The following is a 27,418-nucleotide window of genomic DNA, read 5'->3' as shown; positions in this document are numbered from 1 at the left end:
AGCTTGTCACTGTACTGTAATGTATCGCTACAGTACAGTATAACGATAATGGTAATACTAACTCTTTCCGGTTGACGGAATACGTGGCCAAAACTGTTCTATATAATAATCCATTGCCGTAGTGGTTTATTCTTCAAATTGCTAGGCTATTAATAGTTTAATCTGACGTTGCTTCCTGCTAGTTTGAGCTTGTGTGTAGGAGGGGTAAACGTCGCCACAAACCTGTAAGATCATCGATACGCCAGCTACTACGGTACCGTACCATCTGGCCTAGATTTTTGTTAAACATGCAACAGAATCAAGGTAAACTTGTATATTAATACACACGTATTGGCTTTAATGGCATAGTGCTTGTAGTATTTTAGGTCCTATTCTAATATAACTCACCTTTTTAACTTGTATTTTTCTTAATTTTTTTTTCCCCGAATTTTATTTTTACTGTTAGGCGCATTGAGGCTTTAGCATAATGCGTTATATAAGCAGAGTTTCATTTGCGAATCCGGGGGTGAGGAGTGGGAATAAAATTTGTCAAATGGATACCACAGCAGCTACCGTGAAAACGAGTTACACCATTTACTGCACTATAAGGCAACATTAAGGACTACTAACAGTCCACCACCACGACTCTTAATAATGTAATTAAAGACAAAGGTCCATTGCTACTACTACTGTTAGAGGCAACCTTTGTGTAAATACAGTGACGGGCTCCGTGGGTGAAAGGAGCACCCCCACCCCCGGCAGCAACAATCTCGAGCCTCTGTGCGCTTCCAAAGGGCGTATCATACTGGAAGTTTATCTATCCACATATTCCACGATAAAACACTCCAGCGGCCATTCCACTCGGACTGATCGCTTACTCTAAAGAAAGGGGTCAAATTAGGATCAATAAATGCAAAAAACTTATGCAGCTACAAATGGGCACTGGGCCACAGTGATAACATTCAATTTTATTTCGGATTAATCTGTCAACAAACATCTTTTTATTTTATGCCAGGCCTGGATTTATATGTAGGGGGTTACATCCCGCCTCTGCGTACTCTTTCGTCTATGGCATGGCAAATATGTGTTTCCTGTCCCAGTCCTATCATAGTCTATCAATACGATGAAACAGTTATTAAATACCAGGGAGCAGTCATATACTGTTATATAGGCCTGCACATGGATCTGACTGTTCTCTGGTCAATATAAAACAGGCGAAAGAGAAAAAATGAAGTTAGTGTTATATTTATATATATAGGCCTATATATTTTTTTGCTCAAAAATATTGCACCGGCGCAGATCCAGTAGGGGGAACGTGCTCACACCCCCACCCGTTTTGCCACTAAATTAAAAAAATTTCAATGCATATCAATGTCATGTGATCTTACTTATCTAGGCCTATTCTGAAACTGCCGTGCCTTCCCCCCCCCCCCCCCCCCCCCCACCGTTTGAAAAATTCTGGATCTTCCCCTGATTGCTTCACTGTTGGATGGGACTAGCGGGACCTAGCTAAACATTGAATTTAAATACTGTATTGTATTTGAGAAAGCAAATCTGAAATTTGTTTCCATTATAAACATAACATTTAACTTGTCTGCACCCAACAGCAATAATCGTGTGTAGCGTCTACCAATCGGAGACAAGTGAATCTATCGTTAGACTTATCAGAGACTTATGTCCCAGTCAAGAAATTATATTTCAACCACTTCAGAAGACAACTCAGTTCGACGGCAAGAAGGTTGTCTTTTGCCATTCTAGTTGTAGTGGACGTCTGGCATTGACTGATGTTAACGACTCGATCTACGACAGTGCTGTCAAAGATGCCAGTAGGACTGTTGGTAATAGCCTAATTTATAATTGCTTACAATGATTATGATTTGTGACTGTAGGCCTATTTATGTATGTCTATAATAATGACATTAAATGCTCTCACCCTAAAAAATGTTTTGTTTTTTTTTAGACTGAATATAAGCATTTTCACTATGGCTTTATTTATAGCAAACATATTTTTTCCACCATATTACACACTGAGGCCCTTCTTTTAGGTAAAACGATCTATCTTAAATTCTCTTTCTTGAGTTTGGGACTATTTTGTCTTTAAATATCTTACCTTAAAAAAATATCTTACCTAAAAAAAATATCTAACCCTAAAAAGCCTTAAAAATATGCCCGCGAAGCGCGCATAAAATGTTTGTGTTTTTAATTCTAATTTCGTTGGAATTGATCAAAACTCCCTAATATGTGCACTTTTTAGAGATAATTGGCCTACCTTAACAAAAAAGTCGCGCAAAGCGCTCGAAATTTGAGATTTTTAGGCACTTTCATGGGGTGAAAAGGGCATCTTCAAGGGGTGGGGAAAGATTTTCCACAGATCGATATTTTCCCCTTGTCCCCCCGGTGGTTACGCCACTGGGGAGAATATCTGGCGGCTTAGTTAAAAGGAGCTATGGATACTTTTGAAATGGAGAAGGGTTGCAGGGTGTTGTGAGTCTGGTCATGATATCTTCCTTTTTATTCTTGTCTCTATTTTTCTTTTCTCTTTTTCTTTTACTTTTTCCTTTCCTTTTCTTTTCCCCTTCTTTCTCTTTCCCTCCCTCACCCCTCTTTCTTTTCTCTTATTACCCAGCCCGGTACGACCGCTTGGTCAGCCCGGTAAAAACCGTCAGTGGGGGGAAGTCTGCCCCCCGCCTGTTACGCCACTGTTCAATTCCCATCATCTCTCCTTGTGTTTCAGCGGGAGGGCTGAAATACAAGTTAACACCGTCGGAAAAGTAGGGGATTGTCTCCCGGTGTACTGCCCAATCACCACCAGAAGGACCGAATTAGAAATAAGTCTTTAGACTTTCGTGGGTCACTCTTGGCGTTTACATCGAATAAATCCATCAATCCATCCTCGTAACGATAATGCCGATGACGATAAATACGGCTAGGTTAATAATTATTGTTAATTGTGGTTATAATAGTGATGGTTATAATCATGCTGATGTTATTGAGTGTTGGTAACAGATGATGTAGTAATGTCAATTGTGGTTATGCTACTGACAATATGAATAATGATGACTATAATGATAATTTGTACACACGATTTGTAAGTTTTAAGAATTAAGGATCTTATAATAAAAATATATGCGTACATTATAATAGCTATTAAATCCATACATTTGTTTTATAATTAATAATATATGTTTTCAATTAAGGTAAAGAAAATGTTGCCTTTGTTGTAACTGATGTTGAAGCAACAGATGTATACCTCAGAAGGAAGATGATCACGCAGACACAGCATACTTTGGTGTCAGAAACTAACTTGCTTTTACTGTTAGGCAAAGTCGACGACATTGATGGTGAGGTCTTAGGCCAGTTTAAAGAGTTTCTGACGATACATTCACCCCAACGCCGACCATTTCCCCCACAGGATGGGCCTAATCAACCACCATATTATGATTTACTAAAATTGCTTCCACAATTTGCATTTATGGTTATTATAATTGCGTGTTTTGTGAGTGTCAATTCCAGACTAGACCTCTTTCAGAGCCACATCAACATGCTGCGACAAGAGTCGTTTGATCGAATACATCATCTTGAACAAACTCTTGAAGTGGAGTTTCAAAGTAAATTAGAAACTAAGATGGAAGACTTGCGAAAATCATTAACAGAAAAAATGGGATATCATACATCACAGTTGCAAATTGATCTGCGCCATCGGATCGAAGATGTGCAAACAAAGGTATCAAATAAATTGCAGACAGAACTACAGAACCACAGTAATGTGCAGCGTATGCAAGCAGATCATATTAATCAAACACTTATTTTTTTACAACAAACAGTTAACATGACGCTGAAACAGAGTAATGATAAAACGACGTTGGAAACATTATTGCGGGATAATATCAACGATTTCAAAAAAGAATTTCAAAATGAACTAGACTCTAAGATGGAAGACATCCAAAGTTCATTATCAAGGGACATGGAAAAGCATAGATCAATGTTGACTGATCTCGCTTCTCAAATCACCAATTTAGAATTTGGTATACAAACAGCAATAAAGGAAGGACACAGGCAAGAACAAGATTCACAGTATTCAGAACTACTAAATATAACCAAAGATTTTCAAAATAACTTACACTCGAGGATAGAGGAGAAAAGCTCACAGTTGCAAACTGATCTGCGTCATCAGATCGTTAGTGTGCAAACAGTTGTATTGAATAAGTTGCGGACAGAACTAAAGAGCCACAGTAGTGCCCAGCGTAACGACTCCACTATGCGAGCGGATGATATTGATCAAAAACTTGTACTACTACAACGATCAGTGAACAAGACGCTGGAATTAAGTGTTGATAAAACGACATTGGAAAATGTGTTGCAGAATAAATTGAACGATCACGAAGTGCCGTTTCAAAATGAACTAAAAACTAATATGAAAGAAATGCAAATTTTATTAACAGAAAACATGGAAAATCATAAATCAAACTTGACTGCTCTCGCTTCTCAAATCACCAACATACAAACAGCGATAATGGAAGGACACAGGCAAGATCAAGATTCACAGTATTCAGAACTAATAAATGTAACCAAAGATATTAGGAATAACTTACAATCGCGCATGGACAATAGCTCACAGTTGCAGGCCGAACTACATAGTACAGTCAACGATATGCAGACGAGAATAGAAGGTCGATGTTCAGAATTACAAGACCTAGGAAAAGAAGTCCAAAGTATTCATACAAGATTACAAAACTTACAAGACAGTGTGGGAAGATTGAAGTCAGAATTGACAGAGTTTATAACGAAGAGAGTGACAGGTCAATGGAATTATATCAAGAATTCTTTTGAAGACCTAAAATCTAGCTTTCAAAATAGTATGGAAAATCTCAAAGATCAATTAAAAAGCATAGAAAGTAAACTTAAAGATGATTGAACAAAATTATAGAGCAGGAAGGATTGCGGTCAATCTATATAATCTTATGTTGTGTCCAAAGACATCAGTCACAGTGATACTTCAAATGACGTAGCAAATCAAGGTGCCCCAACATTAATAAATAACATGGTGGTCTTACGTAAAAATTACAGGCTAAATTAGAAATAAGAGTAGGGAAATTCTTAGTTCACTAAAAACAGATCAGGTCAAAGGTAACGTTAAAAGAATGACATGGAATTTCATAGCCAACATGAATTAGTAGATGGTAATGGGTAACCCATGCGTGATTATGCGTATTTGACTGGTACGTTTTTAATGCGTAGAGTTTTTTTGTTTATTGTTTTTTCTTTGCGTTAAATAGGCCTACCGTTTTTGTTTATTAACTGGTACGCTAAATAAACGTCGTAACATGTTAATTCATATATTAGACGGGGTTTAGCCAAGATATCAGTAGCTAAAATTAATAAATAATAGAAAACACATAGTTGATATTCTGTTGACTATCCGGTAGCCGTTAGGCACACTTGTCGAAACTACTCACACATTCTTCAAAATATTGTGATTTCAATTGATGACATTACCCTAATATCCACCCCTAACACTGGCCTGCAACAGTTTGCTGGTGTCTGTGAATCTTTTGGCATGAATCATAATATTAGCTTTAATCACAAGAAAACTATATGGTATGGTCTTCTCACTTAGAAAGACGTCTGATGGCTTACATAAAATTAAATTCTGTGGCAATGAGCTAAAGATTCTTCAAGAAAGATAGGCCTACTCAAGATATAAGCGACAATATAGATCCACGTTTATAAGAGCGAATATTATGTTAAGTCGTAAATTGAGCAAATGCTCAAATGGAGTAAAAAGCAGTCTATTCTGCTCAGTTTGTGCTACGTAATGCAGTGGTCTTTGGGCCAACTATACACTGGTTAATATTAGAGAGCTTCAAGTATGTTATTGTAATACATTAAGAAAACTCCTTGGTCTGCCAGTCAACTGTTTGTCTTAGATAATGTACCTTCTTTCTATGAATTTAGAAATAAACAAGTTAGTTAAAACAGTTTATAAATATTGTCTTTTTTGGCTTTTTTGTTATGCTATTTTCTGTGTTCTGCTTTTGTAATGTTCTTTTTGTATTATGTATTTCATATGGCTTTTAATTCCTGAAATAAAGATTTGATGATGATTATGAATTGATTCCAGTTACTATAAATAGCATATAAAATGTAACATCCTCTTTTATGATCCTGGGTCATCCAATTCCATCCTAGTCACTGAATTTTCATTGTGGAAGTTGATGCAACTGTGAAGCAATTAATTTTATTTTCATTTTTTTAACATGCGGGTGTGTTAATGTTATAAAGGATACAGTCATAAAGCACTGTCAACATTACCATATTATTTTATGTAACAAATAAATGTAATGTCTACAAATTTGTCACATAAAATGTAATAGTACGTGTGAACGCTTATTTCAATGCATATCATAATAAGACTCATAGTTTAGCTACAATAACCTCCTTATAAATTACATTTTGATTATTTTAACATGCATGTAAATAATAAAGTAATCAGTACTACATTGAGACATCTGCGGAGTATTTGCTTTGGTTTTACGTCAATTTCCATACATTTAATCTCTTTATTCAAGTTACTAGTCGATATATTCTGTGCATACATTTACTGTACAACTAAAACAATAGAAAGAATTCTTTTACAAAAATAATTCAAGCTTCAAATATCATTTTTACAAGTTAAAAAGTACATATGCCACCAGGAAAGACAATAAGATGGCGTCACATTGTTATTGCATACCTACTGTGACGTCAGACTAAAATATATCAAGGTAGAAGGTAGGTGGAATAGCAAAGGCACGTTGATAATATCAAGGTAAATATTAGACATAAGATTTCTTTAAAATAGAACAACAAATATACTGATTTTACTAACGCGTTTCGTGCTCCTGATTTGCATCAACATACATATTAGTAAACAGTCTATATCATCGGTTTAAAAAAAAAAATCGAGGGAAAAAACATTAACCATTAGTTTATGAGTTGAGGGTGATGCATGCATTAGGTCACTAAACGTGTACTAAATATTCGTCAAACTGTTATTAATTCTGTTTTTGACAAGGAACAATGTATCTCAATCAATTTCAGATTTACAGTAACAAAAAATATTTGTAAAACAAAAATCAACAACCATCAAAATGTTTTAAAACATTAGACACAAGAATGCTCTAAAATAGAACGATAAATGTATTGATTTTACAAATCCATTTCGTGCTTCTGATCTGCGTTAGCATATAAATAAGTAAACAATTTATATCATCAATAATAATTAAAAAAAATAAAGTAAAACCATTAACCATTAGTTTCTGAATGCATTAGGTCGTTTACAACAATAAAGAAAAAAATAATGAAATAAAAAATAACCGTCAAAAATGTTTTAAAACCGTTGAAATATGTTCGAGTAAAAATCATAAATGCATTAATTAGCATTGACATTCACGAAGCACAGAATAACTATTACCAGATACTAGAAACAAAAGACAGAACATCTTTTACGGATCTCCCACCGTACGCGGTGCCAGTGTCCTTACAATAATGACCATTTACTTGAGTTTATCTCCCCCTGTACTATACGCGGCGCCTCATTTATTGGGGCATCGGGTACGACAGGAGATGAACAAGCTTACCTTAGTACAGTATACCTATCCTGCAAATTGGTGATACAGTTTTTGTCTGTGGGAAGGTCTATCTTGTGTTTCTAGTATCTTTGCCATTGTTTAAAGACATCAGCCTGCTATGTTGATACAGGATATGTAAGATGGCGTAAAGCTGCGTTTATTTTAAATTTTAGAAATATATTGTATAATACGCCGCAGGCTAAACGTAGTAATCAATAGTACTGCAATACATTTTAGTTATATAATATAATTTGCATATTATTATAATGATAGAAATTACATTTTACTTAAACAATTTATGACTTCGAAAAAAAGGGAATATTGTCAACAATGTAAACAATAACATTTCTATGAAATTATTTACTATTTCTTACACGAGATATGCTAGAGAAAATTTCCATTAGGCACAATAATGTATACAGTACTGCTTATCATGGTCGACCCGTTCAACTGTAGATTTACCGTAAAGAGATTTTAGTAGGTTATATATTAACTATAATGGTATAAGCGGGCATAAGACTTTCAATTATATTACAGCATAAGCCTATGAAACCATGGTGATTCTTATTATTCTTGCATTAGATAGGAATAAACATATTTAAAATGTAGCTAACATTAGACATTAACTGTTGTATATTTTCCAACCCATCCAGTTTTACATGAATAATATAAAATTATAAGAACACACACGAAATATTTAAGTGATAGCAAGGCAATTCCTAAATTTCCTTAAAGATATTGTAGGGATTTAAACAGTTAAAACATTTTCATTACAACAAGATCTCAATCACTAAAATATTATTTTATTGAAGTATTATTAATTTTGGTTCTAGGCAAGAATATAATTTGGTTCTAGGCAAGAATATAATTAAAACAAAAGAAGGCGACAATTTGTATCATCAAAATACTCCTTCCAAAGATGCAGTATCGTTTACCATGATTTACAGCACAACTACTCTAACTTTAAAATTCATACACCAACAACAATATACATAACCCTGATATAACTATGAATTTGCGTTACCCTAACATCGAATACTAAATGAACCAGCTCCGACTATTACTAGGCCTGGGTAAACTGGTCCTCGTACGCAACTTTCACTGGAAAATATCAAGCGTTTTGTGTTGCCGTCGTAGAAGCTCACTAAGCCGTTGTCACAATCAACTAAAACACCCAGTGAGTTCGATACCGTAACTGCTGATGTTTCCTTGCCACTGCTGCTCTTTTTTGATGGCAGACGAACCTGACCCATCACATGGTTTATCATCACACCACAGTCACTGCCGAGTGGATCCTCATGAACATCGATCTCTTCGCAACTATCATGTCCGCTGTCTGTGCTTACTTGATCACCTGGATGGAGAACCAGGCGCGATTTCTTTTCACTAACGACACCAACTTGTGTTATGTAAGCTGACTGGTTGATAACGATTTCCCAGTAGTGTTTTCCTGAAGTTATTTTCTGGTCGCCAATGATGTAGATGGGGTCGAGTGGTACTGGTCCTGTGGGGATAAGCCCAACATTGTCGAGGACTTTGCTGTTCGGGACAATGGTGGCTGTCATGCCATTGTCACTTACTTCAACTGTGTCTCTTCCTGAGTTGATTCTTGCTGAATCGAATCTGAAGTCAAACACTGTAAGATAAAAAAGGGAACCAAGCGTAATGTTCGGCAAACACTTGAAAGAAAATAGAATATATATATATATATATATATATATATGTATATTTATATATATATATATATATATATATATATATATATATATAATGTTGAGTCTTTAACCCAGTGTTACATGTTTTATTTGTCTATCTGCTCTACTATATACTGCATTGAGCACTCTTGTCTACATGATCTGGTTTAAGCCAACCACGCAGATTACATATATATATATATACATATATATATATACATATACATATATATACATATATTCAGAACTTTGAATAGAAAATGGCATACCCAAAACGATGAGACAATTTCCTAAAAGAGGCCATTCTTAATGTCTTTGGTAGTTTCCATGTAGGCATGTGTTTGAATAAATTATGATTTTGAAGCATCAGGTACGTATTACTATATCAATACTAACCTGACCCTGGAGTAGTCCTTAATAGTATAGAGTCACTAAATGTCCCACAACCCGCGCTGTTTACAGCTTGAACCCTGAACTCGTATTCCCTATATCTCTCTAGGTTTGATATAGAGTATGACGTAGCATTGACAGCCTTTATTAAAGTCCATGTTGCCTCTGTTGTGAAGTTTAGTTCATTTTGATCAGCAGTTTTGAACTTGGTCTGCTTGGACTTGCTTCCTGTCTTGGTAGGTGAATGCTGTACAATCTGGCGATATTCCAGGTTGTAGAAATCCACATGCCCTCCGTCAGATGGCGGTTTCCAATAAAGAGTCACGTCTTTGTAAGCTTGTGATTCGTCAGACATCATTATTGGAGCTCCCGGGGCTAAAAATAAAAGATTGTATTTATATTGTAATTTCTGACATACAGTAACTAGATGATTTCAAATACTGTACTCGGTTGTCGGTGTTTTAATACTAACATTACTGTAGGTCTACATTTCATAGAACACATACTATTGTGTTTTTTTATGTTCATGATGGCAGTACTGAAGATGTAGATTATTGTCTACTATGATTGTATGTATTATTGTAAAGTGCAACATCTAGTCCCGAGCGCATAGAGACCATGTATTATGCGCTATATAAGTCTCCAACCATTATCATTACCATTATTAGGAATGCCATGTAGGTTTTTTATTCACTAAACAATTGTTATCATTGAAAAGTGCCCAGTAGTTGGGAAAGGATAAGCGAGGCATTGCTACCTCCGTGTACTGATGATATTCCTATTGTCTGTTGTGTCGGTGAATTGTTGACACGTGCATAATAATATATGGTATGTGTGAACTTTGATTTTGCCAAAACATAACAATGAAACAACCCGCTACACCATGTAAGCACGAACAACAATTCCCTTACTTTTAAGGAAGTCGAGGCTACCAACAGCTTCCGATGCTCCGGCTGAAGTGATTTGCATGTCCCTGAAGTTGTCCGATACATCTATGTGGTTCACTTTCATTGCATCAGACATTTTGTGCATCCTTTGAATAGTAACATCAACGTTCAGAGTTAGGAATTATTATTATTAATCATGTGAAACAACTACAATTTGAAATTACAATAAAAAAATAAATCGGATCGATAATTAAAAGTTTTGGTTGAGAACCATCAACCCTGCCACCCTACACGTTACCTCTGAGTCGCGTCTCATTCGAAAAATATGCTCATATACCTATACCTATACATAAAATAAACTTTACCGGGACGTACTACGCACATTTGTCACAGAGCGTGAAAATTGCGACAAGATTGCATTGCGATCATAGAATGAAATGATATACCTATCACAAACATTTTCACGATGTATTATATGTGTACTTAATTAACAAAGTGAGTTCAGTCAATTTTGTTTATTACTATATTGACAAAACCGCAAAAAACGGCTGATATACTAGACTTTTATTCAGAGTTAAGTTGTTGTTACGAGATTATCGTTACTACTTGCTTTGAGTTAATATTAACGTAAAACAATAAAATATAACAATTCATCACTATATCCTTAGCAATAATCATTCAACTTCTACTTCTCAACTCAGAACTTTAAATATTATATATTTAGGCATCATAAACAGCCTCTATAATATAATTATTATAAACACTTAACATACCTGCTAATGACAGGGCGTGCAGCTTGGACAAAGCACGCATGCTCAGTTTCTTTCAAAATTTCCTGAGCATACTCAACGACATTGCAGTCTTGCAGCATGTTCTCGTAAGCTTCAAGCTGGATTTGTACCAAATTGATTCTTGTGGCCACCTCAGTCTCAGCACGTCCAGCAATGTCGCCCTCTCTCGTCTGGAGTATTGCACGGACGCATTCCAATGCCGAATTCACTTCTTGTTTGAATATGTTCCCTGATGTCTATTAGAAAATGAATACGCGTTTTCTGTCATTTTTATGGTGTAGACTAAATATATAAACATGGTTTGCTATAATTTGGTAGGGAACATATTTTATACTGTATTGATGATGTTGGTTATGTTTTTAATAACGGCCACTTTTGTTAAAAATATACGGTACGGTACGGTAGTGGTGATAATGACTATGATAGATGATCATTATCATCAAAACTATCATCACCCGGACTAACATTTTTACTAATTGATTAATTAACTGATTTATTTATCTGACTGACAAGTTGGATGGTTGAGTATGTTTTACATCCACTATAGTAATCATGCTGTGGTTCCACCGAAATATAAAATTTAATAGATACTTTAAGCTTAAACAAATCATATTGTCTTCCATTCTTCTTTTCCGTTATTTGTTTCTGCCAACACTTTAAATAGTCACTGAAAATCTACGGCCATTCTATATATGTATACGACGCAAACAAATTTCCCACAACACTTTAAATAGTCACTGAAAATCTACGGCCATTCTATATATGTATACGACGCAAACAAATTTCCCACAACCTTTAATCCTTACCTTCGAAAAGTTCCAATTCATTTTTACTTGTCTAGAATCATCTGCTATATACCATACGTAATTCATTTCATATTATTTTTTTTTAATCAAAAAGTACGCCTACCTCCAACTTTATTCTCTTTGCCTTAATCCTGTCCAGCTCCGCCAAAATCAATTCCCTTTTGCCTTGTATTTTTTTTATGTTCTTTTCCAGTTTATCCTGAAAAAAACCCATACTTTTTACATAACACGCAGCCTGTCAGAGTTTAAGAACAAAATATATTGCGTAAAATACCGTAATATACCGTATACATTAAAAATGCAAATTCTGGTCGGGTTTCTTTTTCTCGAAAAACTTCAGAAGTTTATTTCAAGTACGAAGTTATAATTCGAGTAATACATTAGAACTCATATAGTGCATAGGCTAATGCCTGTCGCATGCTTTGAATAATATTGTAAAAATTAGATTCAAGATTGAAACTAATAGGCCTACTTAAAAATACAAACAACACATACAAAAATACCCACATAAATTAAGAATTATATTCACGTTGCATACAATGATTGTGTTTGCTGCAAACGGTGTAAATTGGGAATGCACAAGGGGTGGTGCAACGAAAGACCTACGGCAAGATTTACTGTACTGAAGAAGGAATATCAGTTAGATCAAGATCGAGTTCTAGTAAGAGTCGAATTCATAGGAGGAAGACTTTTTATTGAGTTGACGAATGGACGACTTTCTTGACTTTCTATTACAACAAAAAAATGAAGAACAGTAACGCTGTTTAGACAATGCAAGGGAAGACTATGTGCAGGGATTAAGAAATGGTGTGAGAAATTTTGTAAATGAAAACAATTCTATTCAGACTACAAAAAGAAAAAGGCATTACAGTATGCCAAAGCGTGTTTGGCCAAACTTCTTTTCACAGTACGTGAATTTAAATCGCAGTAACAAACCTTCATAACATTGTACTTTCTCTCCATACCGGACACCTTGTGAGTGCTATGGACACCAGAAAATTTACACATGTGACATATTGGTTTTTGACAGCCGTCGCAGTACATGGTCACTCGCTCCTCCGGATGTTCCGGGCATGTTATCGTCTGCAAAACAAGAGTTAAAGGTGGATTTACCTCATACAAAGGTGTGTAATACGAATATATAATTTTAGCTGTAGCCATGTCAAGCTAAGTGAATATCACCGACAGTTTTCGGATAACATCTTTAAAAATTATATAAAAGATTGAATAAAAAGATTATTTATTGTGTTACATAGATCTATATATACTTTTTATATGTCTACACTGTCTTCGTTTAACTATATCAATATATTAATGGTAATAACTCAAAAACCAAAGCTTTTTTTAATCTATGAATGCCACTATAATGGGAGAACTCAACATATTTGGTGGCAAAAAATGTAACTACTGTAGAATTACGTGACCCATTTTTCAATGAAGGTGCAATATTACAGAGAAAGGACGTGTTCATACTAACTATAGTAATAGTAGGCCTATTTATTTTTGTGTTTACTGTAAAGTACATAGACGAAAACATCTAAATAGCCTTGGGTTTTCTGTCAAAACTTGTCTAGGCGGAGATCCAGAAATTTCATTGAGGAAATCAATGTCAAATGAAATATAGGTGTCGGTACCCATGGACAATTGTAATGGTACAGCAATGCACTCAAACGTACAATAACATATTTTTAAGTTTATTTAACAGGTCACACTTTACCTTTGGCCTGTAGTTTCTGGTAGGGCCGACATGCATATGCTGAGCACGAGGTGTACCCCAAGGGTGTGCGTTCTTATAGCAAACGTTACAGAAGCTTGCTCTACAGTCCAAACAGCTCTTAGTGGCGTCCTCAGGCGGATGCGCTCTGCATGATCCACAAGGTATGCTGGCAGCTTTCTTCGCCGCCAATTTGTACCTGAAAATATAAGATGGAAGCCCTTGTCAATTCCGCATTTATGATATTTATTAATCATTCAATCAGCTTTCAATAAATTAATCAGTCAATCAACCAGGCAACAGCCATTCAATCAACCAGTCAGTCTGTCAGTCACTCAGTCAGTTACTCAGTCAGTCAGTCAGTCAGTCAGTCTATCGTCTTTCTAAATATCTGTTATCCTCAAGTCTAGTTTAAACTTTGTAGGTTTATATGAAGTGTTGCTCACCTCTCAACAATAGCCTCAAGTGTGAAATTTCTGAATAGTCCATTGATGCCTTTATCTCCTAGGTCAACATCAGATTTGCAGGATGGACATGGGAATGTCTTCACCTTTGCAGCTAAGCTCCTGCTTGATGCTGATAGCGGTGGCCTAGGGGACCTACCACCAAAAGACTCACGCCTGCGCAAGCCTTTAGTGGCTCCCCCGGTATCACTTTCTGCAGCACTCAAACTTTGGCGCTTAAAGGAACCTGATCGTCTGCGTAGACTCCCAGTCCTTGAAATGGACTTCTTACGCATTAAAGGTGACGTGATCGAGCGATCTTGTTCATTTGAAGGCGTCCTTGGAGGGGAGTTTGGAGTTGAAGGTGGCGAAGATCCAGATACAGAGTAGATACTCTCTACCGAACCAGCGTTCGACATTTTGTCGATGGAGGACAGGCATTCCCTTGCGCATTTATGGCAAACATTATGGTGGCAAGGCAGAACAATAGGCGTCGTGAAGTAGTCATCACAAACTGGGCAAATAAGCTCCTTCTCAAGATTCTCCATCGTGTGCTAAATCTGAAAGAGAAAGAAACAGGCACCATATCATTTATTGAAAAAGAAAGGTCATCAAAACCCTAAATCGTAACCTTAAAGTGTCCCCATAATTACATAAATTGATACTTGGTCTACCATAAAAAGCTTGTATTATTGTTTCAATTTTTAAATTTCATTATTTAATATTTTAAATTATCATTAGATATAGGCTATTATATTAGGACTGATCAATGCAATGTTTGTAAGTATGGTTGTAAGCCTAAAGTCGCATGCGCACTGCGCAATATTAAATAATTTCATTATTTAATATTTTAAATTATCATTAGATATAGGCTATTATATTAGGACTGATCAATGCAATGTTTGTAAGTATGGTTGTAAGCCTAAAGTCGCATGCGCACTGTGGTTTTAAAAAATAAATTGGATGCATGCGCATTCATAATTAAAGCGTATTTGACGCGTGATGTAGACGCATAAGGCTGGTTACTATTAATGTTGGTACTGAATTGAATGAATAGTTCCCTGCCAGCAATCTATTGAAGTAGTCTATTAGTACACAATACGAATTTATCGTTAATGATTGTGATCACGTGGACTCCGCCAAAATATCATATTACAGTACAGTAATATTCAAATTGTAGCTGCTGTCTGGTTGACATTCACAATATATTGCGCAAATGAACGAGATTTGGAAAGACGACATCGCGGCATCAAATAAGCAATATTTGCATTCTCTTTTCTATTTCCTTTCACCATAAAGCTACTTCAGCTTATCAAAATTTCACGGGCTGCTAGTTCAAATCGCCATTTTAATACATATTTTCCTCTCAGCTATTACCTCGGCTAATGAAATTACGATCAGCCTTCCTGTATGGCACTGCAGTGTGATTTACTCGTGAGTTAAACTAAAAATACACATGAAACAAAAATCGTGGCAAATCTACACACTCTTACAATGACTACCATAACATGATGACTAAGTATATATTGTCGGCTACAAACGTTATGAAAAATTGATAAGAACAAAGTGCAATGCAAAGAAACAACTATGATAAAGAATGAGTAATATCAGTTCAGAGAGAGTGTTATCGAATTTATTATCAATAGGCCCCTATATTGTTAAACAAACTACAATGTGTATATAATTATTACCTAAACACAGTTTTCGACTACAAACATGAACAACAATGAAGTAGTTTTCTATCGAATATAAAGCAGTTTCATTTAGTTAGGCATACATCATTTTTAGTTTAAACCAAATATTGCTAGATACGTTTTTGAAAGTCTAAATAATCCACTCAAACTCGACACGGGCAGGTAAAGAAATGCTACTGATTATTAATATATCATCCTATTTACTTTTATTGGTACTCAAATTTGGAATGAGGTGGGGTGGGGTATAGGTAATTCTTTTTCATCATTCCTCTATTTTATTGTGTATTTTTTTTTCTCTCTATTTTCGTGTTGTTACTATTTATAATGTTTTATGTATATTGGGCCTTCTCGAGAATAGTAAACTTTTACTGAAGAGGAGACTCAGTATAAATAAACCGGAATATACTCATTAAACATTGATACAATACTGACAATTAATTCACTATATTATTAAGTACGACTGTAAATGTATATGGCCCAAACCAGTCCCACTACCACTAATGATTACAGAGCCAAACCAAGGCAATATATGTGTATATATATATATATATATATATATAATTATATATATATATATATATTTATATACATATGTATATTTATATATATATATTATAAAAGATCGGTATGAATGTATGAATAACTTGCAATTCTGCTGAAATAAAATTAATTTATTATTATGTAAATTAAACTAAATCTGGTATATAAAATGCATATTTTTAATAATTGCGAGTTGGTGGTAAGATAATACTGTTTATGGAAATCGATGGATCAAGTAAGTCAGTAAGTAGGGCCAACGACGATTATCGTAACTTCAAAACATTGGTACAAGTAGTGGCACTCTGGCCTCGGTAGCCCCTTATAGCAAGGTGGCAGCCATTGACTCGTAAGATTCATAAGTAGCATTACTTGTGCTGTCTCTGAGACTATTGTAGGCTTAGCAGAGTAAACGGAAGAATTAAAATAATTTTTAAGACTTTATTGACGGGTCAAGCACTTGTCGTCGACATTATTTCTGTCGTTAGGCTGAATCAATTGTTTTGAGGATGTATTTGCTATTACTGTCTCTTCCTATAGTTCTAGTAGAATAGGAATTTTGCATACCAGGTTTTCCTGTAGGCATATTATTGGGTGAGCGATCCTCAATATGATGTTTATTTTGTTTATGATCAATTGTAGACCTGAGTGTTTGCATGTATGAACCATGAACTATGTACAATCTTAACAAACATATTCACATGACGTAAGATGGCTCCACGTTGTATTATTATCGTAGCATACTAAAGTTGACCTGTACAACGATGACTTAATACAATCATTGCCTAATACCATTACATTTATATATTTTCCTCACACAATGAAATCATACATAAAGTATACCGATTACGATATGGTTGAATCCGGTTTATCGCGGGTTGATGCAATGTTACAAAACAATGTACATTTATTTAGTTATGTAAATAAATGCAACAACGCATTATACTCGACAACTTGATAATATCCTAGCCGTTGGAAGCATTTTACAAGTGTTTTCACCATTACCACGTTATGTCACTGATGGGTGGATGGGAGTTAATAATTAAGGAGGGGCCCCCCGGTAAAGCTTCCTGCGTGGAAGATAAGGCTTCGATATGAATTATGCAATAAAATCGTTTAAGCCTGTATACATAAACATACACAGTTCAAAATAAGGTAAATTGAATAACAAACAAAAATAAACATTAATGTACGACAATGATATATCTAACGAAATATTTTAAAAGAAAATGGGCCACGTTATGTAGTTCATGCTATAAGAAGCGACAATTAACGCCCATGATAAATATGACGTCACCTTACGCCATTAAAATCGTACGCATACGGTACTCTGCATTATTTACATTGTTTCTTGTTAAATCGTGATAGCGTTTGTTTAAATGTCAGCGGAAACATTGTGTTTAATATTTCGCTTTCTCCAATTATCATGTTCGTGACATTTCACCTTAGGTCATCTATCAATAACCTCCTTCCTGTCTCTGAATGTCTATTTTTTGAATTTTTGAGGAATTGTTAAGTTTGTATTGATTTTTAATTTAGTTTATTTGTTGCCGTTTAAATATTTTAAATCAGATAGAGAGATATGATTCCGCAGTCAAGTTCCAATCATAAAAAAACGACAGTGTTTTAAAAAATCATTGTTAGATTACCTAGTGTCTTGCTATTTTAAAATCGTTTAGGAATTACAAAGCAGTTATTTCAGACCACAGTAAACGAATTGCCGTTAACACCGTAATAAACTCGCACTATTCTCATGGATTACGGGTTATACTGCAATTTCTTTCTGACTGTCATGTGGAACATTTATACTAATGTTAAATCGTTGATATTTAAGTGTATCATATATTTTAACAATGTAGCCTTTTAAGCAGTTAGGCATTTAATATTTTGAAAATAGGCTATACTACTATGTTTATTACGCACATTTCGATCAAAACAATTTAATTTAGCTATCATAACCGTTTTTCAAACAAATGTTAACATACAATGCGAAAAACACATTGCCAATCACTCTGGACAGTGATTCAAACAGCTCCCTAAAACTCAAACAAACAACTAAATACCCACAAACAACGATATGGATATTAAGAATATTTCTCATTATATTCCATTATATTTAGGGATCGCAATTACCTCTGAGCCAAAGGAACCATTATCAAACATTTATTTTTATATTCCATTTTCTCGAACCAATTCTTAAAAACTTATTTGTAGATTACCTAGAATTTTTAACTAATTTATTCAGTTAGATTCGACCACTGATATGTTCTTTAATAGTTTGAATATTACTAAGTATAAAATTAAGAAATGTATAGAGTAAGTGTTTTTGATGTTTTCCGTCTTTCTTGTGTTTTACGTATTCCATTCTGTAAGTGGCGGGCTCCGCGCTGTCGAATGTGAATTAAAATAAAATAATATAAAAAAAATAAAATAAAGTTATTGTTATAGGCCTATTACGCAGCAGCAATAACAAATAGGCAAATAATGTACCCAATACGATAGCTACAAAAAGAAAAAAAAAACTAATAAACCTGATAATATTAATATCGAAAATTTTTACCTAACAATTGTAAGATCTATTGATGAGGAAACTGTGATTTTTCTGACTAATAAAGGCAGTCGGAAGGCCATTTCAATCCAGTTACAAATAGTAAATTTAGGCTAATTATTAATAATTCATCACGTACGTTACGCCCAATTCGTTCACGACACTGGTAAAATTTCATATATGTTTTGCCGAGAGTTCATAGGCTTACATAGTTGTAAGCAATTACAGCTGCAAGTACAACTGCAACTACTAGCTACTCATGCTATTGCAACTGAAATTGCAAGTATAAATGATGACGTCACAATTTACTATAATAAACCATGATAACATATTATTGGTGAAATTATTGTCGTTAGTTTTAAATTAAATTGCATGGGACGGTTCTCGGCATTGGTCTACATTGGTTTATAAATTTCATAAGTTTATAAATATTATAACGCATAGAGACTAAAACATCGCATGATGTTAAGAGGAGTAATAGCAGTATCTGAACCGTGGAGATCTCTCTTGGTCCTTAGTTCAATTCCCATCATCGCTGATCTCCATCTGTGTCAATTGAAGGCTGAAATTTAATGACCGCAGAAAAGAGTAGGGATTGTCTCCCGGTGTACTGCGCAATCACCAACAGAAGGGCCCACCATGTATATATGTCTTCTTCGGACGTTATTCTTGGCAAACCGAACGGATCCATTCCGATGATAAGGCTAAATATATGATTTAAAGATACGGGATTGTATTTATATAAACCTATATTATTATCCTAAAGAATGCATTATAGTTTTATTAAGTTACGCTCAATATAACATCGACTAGATATCGACACAGTGGCAAGTATTTACATTATGAAGGATAAATAGCTGTAAACAAATCTGCTGCAAACCACCGGAGCCACCAACGGTCTTTAGCTAAGTGGCGTTAAAGTTGCCCTTGATTCTTTCACACTTAAAATGTCAGATCTACTGTCAATTTTACACTCAATTACGGAGCTTCATTCTCTCAGTCGCTATTTGTCTTGTTAACTCAAGTGAACTATTATTATTGTTGTAAATCATCGCTTCAGTGAATGCGGTCGATGCTGAGTTACAGCTGAGTGAAGAGTTTCTCAAAACATAGAGAAAATAGAACAGAAAACATAGAGAAAATAGAATAGTTCTATTTTCTCTATGCTCAAAAGGCCTAGCCTTACGTCACGGCATCTGTTTATGTTGGAATTAATAGCCCTGTACTCATAAAACCGCGAAATACCGCATATGTTGCTTTTATAATACTGTAATAATAATTATTATATTTATGCGTAGATGTTTATAGGTAGACCTACTTTTTTAACATTTCATTGGTATTTCTGCAAATATATTAAGAATGTATTATTCATAAATAATTACGAAATGAAATCATAATAAAGATTAAGGAACATTGAATTTAGTAATTCATTCTTTCAAACGATATTAATAATAATGATGATAATAATAACAATATAATAATAATAATAATAATAATAATAATAATAATAATAATAATAATAATAATAATAATAATAATAATAATAATAATAATAATAATAATAATAATAATAATGATGATGATAAAACTAATAAGAAAAAAAAAACAATGTTAATAGCAATCATATCATAAGAAACTAAAATACAGAAATTTATCCTCGTACTAATCCCGGTGGCCCGATTTTCTGATCTGCTAGATAGTGAATTGCGAAATAAGGTTAATATAAATTAGGTAGCACGCTCGTAGGGATATATAAAGGTATTGAGATATCCAGACGGGATTCAAACCCAAGGCTTTCCGATTACCATTCGTTTGTTAGCCGGGTTTGGTACGGTATACTTCCACAGATTTCCCAATAGGCCTGTTCTCAATGCATTGCATTACACACATTAACAGAAAAAAAAATATACATACATATGGAGTAACCAATCTATTAGCTAAGATAGAAACCTATAAATATATGTTATAATGATAGTGGTGAGACAACTGTCGTCCCGATCAAGATTTGGACCTCTGTGCTACAGGGTACTAGGCCTAGCTGATGTATCCCTTGGATTTTTCAAAGAGACACTTTGATTAAAACATTGTATATACGCAATACACAAATAAGTCAAATATCAAACTTCTTTATTATGGGTATTGATATGTTATAGCGTGTTTGATTAAATATGACTTGGCATTAAGCCCGGCTAACTGCGGGAAACCATGGCAGGTCATGGGTGCAAAAAGCCTATTGTGTTTAACTTTTTGACGTGTTTACCACTAAGTGTGCTTAGATAGGCCATCATTATGTCAAATACCAAGCACATTTGATACTCAACACGTCACGATCTTAAGCACATTAGGCGATGCCTAAACACGTTTAGCTTTCATGTCACCAAAAGGGTGGAGCGCTGCTTTTAAATTCTCCACGCTGTTTTTCTAGTGTAGGCATTGCTGTAATAAATACACAACTTTCATATTGATGTGAGAAAGGCGATGGGTGGAAAATTAACGTGGCTTCTTTACACATGCTGTGCCCAAGTATTCATTCGTGATTCTTTAATTGGAGACTGTACAGTATATAAATCGGATTTGTGTTAGATGATCACGTTGATTGGTCTTTCCGTCTCGTATGAAAGCACCAGCTCAAATTAATTGGAAATTGCATGCGGACAAGACAATAGTACTCTTGTAAGTTGCAGAATAAACAAAAGCAAACTTAATTGCTGTGGGCAGTTTTTCCTTCCGACATAGGTGCAGTATTAACAGTACAGTAGTATAAAAATATATTGTAACATTGTTTAAGCTATATGGTCTGTGGGAAAATCTGAAAAAGAAGCATGAGTATTTGAATGGCTGTTTTAATACGTTTCCAACTTCGATGGGAAATCTAATCGAAACAGTTTTGATATTGATTTAGGGTATGTTGACACACACGGCGTAAAGACTAGCGTAGCTTACGCCGGCGTATAGGCCTATGGGGGAATAGTTTTCAGTTTTAAATAATGTACGGGTTCTTAACTGTAGTAAAATATTTACAGTGCATCATTAAAACTTTTAAATCTGAGAATTGTTCGAAGTGAAGTTTATGATCATTGTATTTTAAATGAACAATTTTACTTCTGATTTTTCAGCTAGCATTGTGGAACAATTGTTAATGCAGGTTTTAATAGACAGTCTAAATAGGTTAAAATATCTTACAAAACACAATCAACAAATCGTATACAATGCAAACTAAGTAAAATGCAATAGAAAAAGAACCCCTTTAGGCCTACCATTTTATTTATATAGAGCACAGGAAAGAGATCAAAATAACTAATCTATTGCAATCGTGATTGGTCAATCTCTTGAAATGAGGTCAGATCATTCAAGCATCACTGGCGTAAGCCCTGTGGCGTTAACTAATCTGGGGTCTGCAGGTAGCGTTAATAACGCCATGGAGGTGTGCGAGTGCCTAGTTCACACACAAAGGCGTACACCTGTCTCTTATACACATCTAGATGTGTATAAGAGACAGTATATATACTGCCTGGGATTAGATCTGCAAGTATATCCTATAAGTCTCCGTGGTCTAATGAGTATGATACTCGTCTTGATAACGAGAGGTTGCAGGTTCGAACTAATATAAAGGAACTTTTCGTTGATAGCTATGTTTGATACGATTATTACATGTTCCTATTCGAGCACTGCTACATATAATCATTATTATTTACAACTTTATATAAAGCAAAAGCTATTCCTTGCACATCCACTTCTACATTTAGCAATAGGCCTACTGAAACAATCAGATATATTATAAGCCTAACTGTTTTAACTAGTTTGATAAGAATTTGAAATATAACATTGTCATTGTATCTGAAGTAGTCAAGAAATTATTCAAATTATTTAAACAAATCTTAATGTAAAATTAACTTGCAGCCATAGAGGTCTACGTCATCGTTCATATGTCTTGGCCTTTCTCAAAACGTTGTGCTTAATACTTGATGAATCTATGCTGAAACACAACGTAACTTTACGTACTAGCACGTAGCAGTATGTTTTCGGAGCATTAAATGATAAAAAAAAATAATTTGATTTTACCTGAGTTTACGATCAATTATAGAGACGTGAATACGTCACACAGTAGGGCTAAAATGATCCTAAGTCGATCAGCCGAAGTTGGATAAACGCATTCGGTTTTTCAGCTTTACGTAACTCTGATGAACAATGTATTCTGTATCCCTCTTAGTTCAAAGTAATTACGAAATTGAAAGTTGTGATGATGCTACTTAAATCCAGCATATGGCTCCGAGATGGAAAATAATGAGCCTATGGGAAATTCCAAAATTGTCTATTATGGGAATATAAAGGAAGCTATCGCCTACAATAATCGGTGCAGAATTTGCCTAGAACAATGATTCTGCTGACAAGTTGTGTATTGAGTACTGTTGCGATAGGTGCAGGAAGGATGGACAAATATAGCATGTTGCTGTACAGTAGTTACTAATTATTTGTGATGACGCAATAAAAAAAGTTAACAATAGAAAAATTACATAATAAGGTAATCAAATATAAATTTCCCAAAATCGTTAATATAATGCATAATGTATTACGGTATTATAATTATGCCTACCGGTCACAAAAGTACAGCGTATGAACCTTAACCCAGGAGATTTACTGCCAGCATATTGCTATAATTATTTGAAAACCAATTCGATTTCGTGAGGCAATGTGGGCCTACTCAGTAACCTCAAAGTCATTACCGGTATCACATGTGTATAGTTTTAATATTAACAGACTTCAAGAGCATTAGGCCTACGGCTATCTGAGAACTCAATCACCGTATTTGTAAGCCAATGAGATCGTTTAACCCGTGGAAATATCTTAAATCTGATCTGACTCACGCAAGAAACTGCTGTGTGAATTTTAACTGATCGAAACATAACGTATGGCATCGAAATACATAATGGCATCAACACATTAGATATAATGTTGGCCTATATCATCACTCCAGGCAGCTAATTCTGTAAAGGGGGGGGGCAAATAAAGGAGTCACCCACCTCACACATTTGGTTTGGGTACCATATAATGTACTAACAACTCAAATGGGATATATTCAGGTGCGTACTGTATTAAACAAATCGCAAGACATCACTGGGTCATAGGTCAATGCGGCATGTTCAGATTTAATGTATGTTTTCTAGACCATGCTAAAAATAAATAACATAGTAAAATAGTATAAGCATTTTTGTTGCTCGAACTTTTCACATTACTGAACAACACTGGTATAATATAGGGCTACGGGTATGTATGTATGGTTAACCCACAGTAAAACAAAATGTGTGCACCTTGTCTTTAAATCAACAGTACCATAGAACATGGAAGAGAATTACAAAATGTTGAAGCAAAACAGCCCGTTATCATTCACTGACTAGAATCACATATAGGCCTCTAGGACCTTGTTTCCTAATTGTCTTTTTCTTAATATATATTTAAAAATAAAAAAAAAATGTATTACAGAATCGAGTGACAAGGCGAAACAATATTATTGAAAATGTCAATAGACGATGTCATTTACGTGATAAATGACATCATTAATACATTAGTCATCAGAAAGTGGTCATTATGTTCAAGAGGCCATTATGGATATTGTTGATTTTATGAATATTTGCATTCACACCTGACTGAACACATTATGCTAAAAGTTATTAATAGTATTGGTACAAAACGTATGAATGTTAGTGGGATAGTGACGGAACGAATCAAAATAAAGTAAATTAGCAACCGCATAAAAGAAAAAAAGCCGCCAGATGTTAATAGTGTTGTAAATCAAACTATAGTGAGGAATCACTTAAGCATAATATTCGTTATCTTAACAAGTTCTTTTTGGCGGTTAAGTATACATATTTGCATATTCTAAAAAAAAAATAACCCTATAATTTGTTTGTGTCTATCAAATGTTTGAACTCAAATGAAATTTGCATGAATAAAACAATGCACAAACCAGCATTTTAACTATGAAAATAAAGTATATTGGCAACCGCATAAAAGAAAATAAAAACCACCAGAGTTAATAATAGTGTAAATCAAACTATGATATTAATAAGGAATCGCCTAATCATATTCATATATCGTTAATATGCTCTCTCTGGTGGTTAAGTGTTCATATTTCCGTCTTCTAAGAAAATATAATTAAAAAAAGTGTTTATTATAGTCCTGTTCTATCAAATCTGTTGAACACAATGTTATTTGCTTGAATAAAGCAATCCACCAACCAGCTTTAAACTAGGATCGTATTGCAGACGCTTCGTCAAATTTAAATTCGATTTTAAGCAACAGTCAGTATCGATCACGAGTTCTCTTTATATAGTGTGCTTCAATAGACGATATTGATCATGTGTTAAAGGATGGATATAGTAAAATAGTACAGGCTTGTTTTCCACTGGTGGTGGGGCTACCGTTTCAATCAAAATTCGTTATTTCTATTCAAGACAATTCTTATTAAGGTCTATAATATTCAGAGCATGTTTAAGATGATTAGCGAGGGCGCACTCAAACCTTAATGCATTCTAATGACAGCCTAACACTAATGACTGAGGGCAAATTCGAGGTACTGTTAAACACTAGAAGTAGTGTTGACATTTATGAACAATACATAAACCTTCAGCTCTTATAAAATTTACCAACCTAATTCGGTAAATACACACTTCTTTGAATTGTTTATGCTCGAAGAATAAATGTCAAAATTAAAAATGTATTTCTGAAAGCAACAAAAAAATAAATAAAATTTAATTAAAGACAGGCATAATTGAAACGTAGAGCCAAAATATTTTTAATTTGCTGTAGGGAGTATGACGCTATTCGTTTTCTCGTTCATTCATTATTTACAGTCAGATCATCCTACATCTTTTAATAGATTGCATAATTCATCATGTCAAATGGGTTGTACGGAACATAACCAACTTTAATTACTTACACAGCATTATTTCCGCTCGAAGAAAGACACAGTTTTGACAATAACATTTCAATCAATTTAAAATCAAACCAATAACAACACGAAGTAGGCCCTACATTTTGATCGTACCGTGGTCTCTGTTACTTTTACTTGTTTAATTAGCCCTGGTTGGTGTCTCTCCAAATGCTACATTTGGGCCTACTGTCCCAAATATTAGATGTAAAACAAAACAACAACAAAAACAACATGGTAAATATCTAAACAATAAACAAACAGCATTGAATTAAGTAATGCAATAGCCTACCTAGGTTAGTCTATCCATGTGCGCATATTATTCAGAATCACAGCATACGTCAAACCTACCATATGTTGAATATATTAAGCAGAAAGGCAGGTATTCAAGCCAAATGCCCAGTGGCCGATCGTCTGTTGGCAAAATGAATCTTCTGCTTGCGCCGTCTCGGGCGCTCCAACGTAGGTTTACTTACTTTCCCAGCGCTAGGTCCTTGTTTCAATGCGCTACTCGTGACGTGCTTCACTGCTGACTAGCCGATATGTTTCCACAGACATATACGATTTCCAGTGTTGGTCCAATAATAACACAGCTTGCTCAAGCATAATGACATTGTTTGTCTCTAGGAGCAAGTGACTTAGTTCCGTGAATCATCGTCTCACGTTCACTTCACATAATTAAATTTTGCAAGGCCTGGAATATCTTCACTTTTAAACGATAGGCTTCTGTTAATAATGATTTTCACAAGCGTACAAATCGTATCGTTATTCTCGCTCGCATTCCTAAGGTGAGTAAAATCATTCAGAGAAAAACACGACTGAATACGACGACAAACCCGTACGTCATCCAACCAACATAACTCGTCTACAATTATCTCAAGGTAATAAAACACAAAAAACGGCCGACCACAACAATAGCCAGGTATTATTACCTATAAAAGCATGTTTTACACTGTGTGATACACAGCCTTAGGTTACCACACCAACAGAACGGATTTATTTCTGTTTTTCATTGAAGGCTTTGTTAAATCATTCCACAATAGAAATGTTTCTATATTAACTATGTGAATATACGTTACACTTCACAGACACACTGATATCTGACGGAACATATTATGTAAATAGACATTGGCAAATCTCCACAAAGGACGTTGAACATGGTAAATAGGGGGTACTTAAAGTTTCATAATCAAATTTAAACAATGACCAACCGGAACAGAAACTGAAAAACAGTCGGTACACTAGACAAGCATTAGAATGTACGTAGACAACCTGGGATTATAAATTATAATATAAATTCTGATTCAGTATACATTTATTTAACCAATAACCAATAAGAAACAATGACATAAAGTATAATTTAAAACAACAAAATGAGCCCATATACTGTCTCTTAT

At 34.6% G+C, this 27,418-nt stretch overlaps 2 protein-coding genes across 6 annotated transcripts in view; one reads left to right on the top strand and one right to left on the bottom strand.

Annotated features, from left to right (window-relative positions):
* LOC117114176 (DNA repair protein RAD50-like) lies at nt 1-6,908 on the top strand. Its single transcript, XM_033257749.1, has 3 exons — nt 1-303; nt 1,587-1,817; nt 3,177-6,908. The coding sequence occupies exons 1-3, from the start codon at nt 288-290 to the stop codon at nt 4,892-4,894; spliced, it is 1,965 nt and encodes a 654-aa protein (XP_033113640.1). The 5' UTR covers nt 1-287; the 3' UTR covers nt 4,895-6,908.
* The window catches only part of LOC117114175 (E3 ubiquitin-protein ligase Trim36-like), a 24,875-nt gene continuing 3,960 nt past the window's right edge, over nt 6,504-27,418 (bottom strand). Inside the window, exons 1-9 of one of the 5 annotated variants that reach the window (XM_033257747.1) lie at nt 23,156-23,177; nt 14,318-14,874; nt 13,875-14,070; nt 13,094-13,240; nt 12,261-12,356; nt 11,334-11,587; nt 10,585-10,706; nt 9,680-10,048; nt 6,504-9,225 (exon numbers count right to left, since the gene is read on the bottom strand). In XM_033257747.1, the coding sequence (XP_033113638.1) occupies nt 8,615-9,225; nt 9,680-10,048; nt 10,585-10,706; nt 11,334-11,587; nt 12,261-12,356; nt 13,094-13,240; nt 13,875-14,070; nt 14,318-14,862 (2,340 nt within the window). In that variant the 5' untranslated portion in view covers nt 14,863-14,874; nt 23,156-23,177 and the 3' untranslated portion in view covers nt 6,504-8,614. Of the gene's footprint in view, nt 9,226-9,679; nt 10,049-10,584; nt 10,707-11,333; nt 11,588-12,260; nt 12,357-13,093; nt 13,241-13,874; nt 14,071-14,317; nt 14,875-15,691; nt 15,713-23,155; nt 23,178-26,313; nt 27,082-27,418 lie in introns of those variants that run through there. The other 4 variants (XM_033257748.1, XM_033257746.1, XM_033257744.1 and 1 more) reach the window with 4 other exon arrangements.

The sequence above is a fragment of the Anneissia japonica genome, unplaced genomic scaffold (assembly GCF_011630105.1).
Source record: "Anneissia japonica isolate Jap-2015-1 unplaced genomic scaffold, ASM1163010v1 scaffold287840_len1291095_cov163, whole genome shotgun sequence".
Taxonomy (NCBI): domain Eukaryota; kingdom Metazoa; phylum Echinodermata; class Crinoidea; order Comatulida; family Comatulidae; genus Anneissia; species Anneissia japonica.
The sequence above is the reverse complement of the archived record's forward strand: the minus strand, read 5'-3'. Positions and strand labels throughout refer to the sequence as shown.

Excerpts from the sequence above, each read along its gene's own strand:
- LOC117114176 (XM_033257749.1), top strand. Across the intron at positions 1,818-3,176 it reads AGATGCCAGTAGGACTGTTG|GTAAAGAAAATGTTGCCTTT; the intron begins GTAATAGCCTAA and ends TTTTCAATTAAG.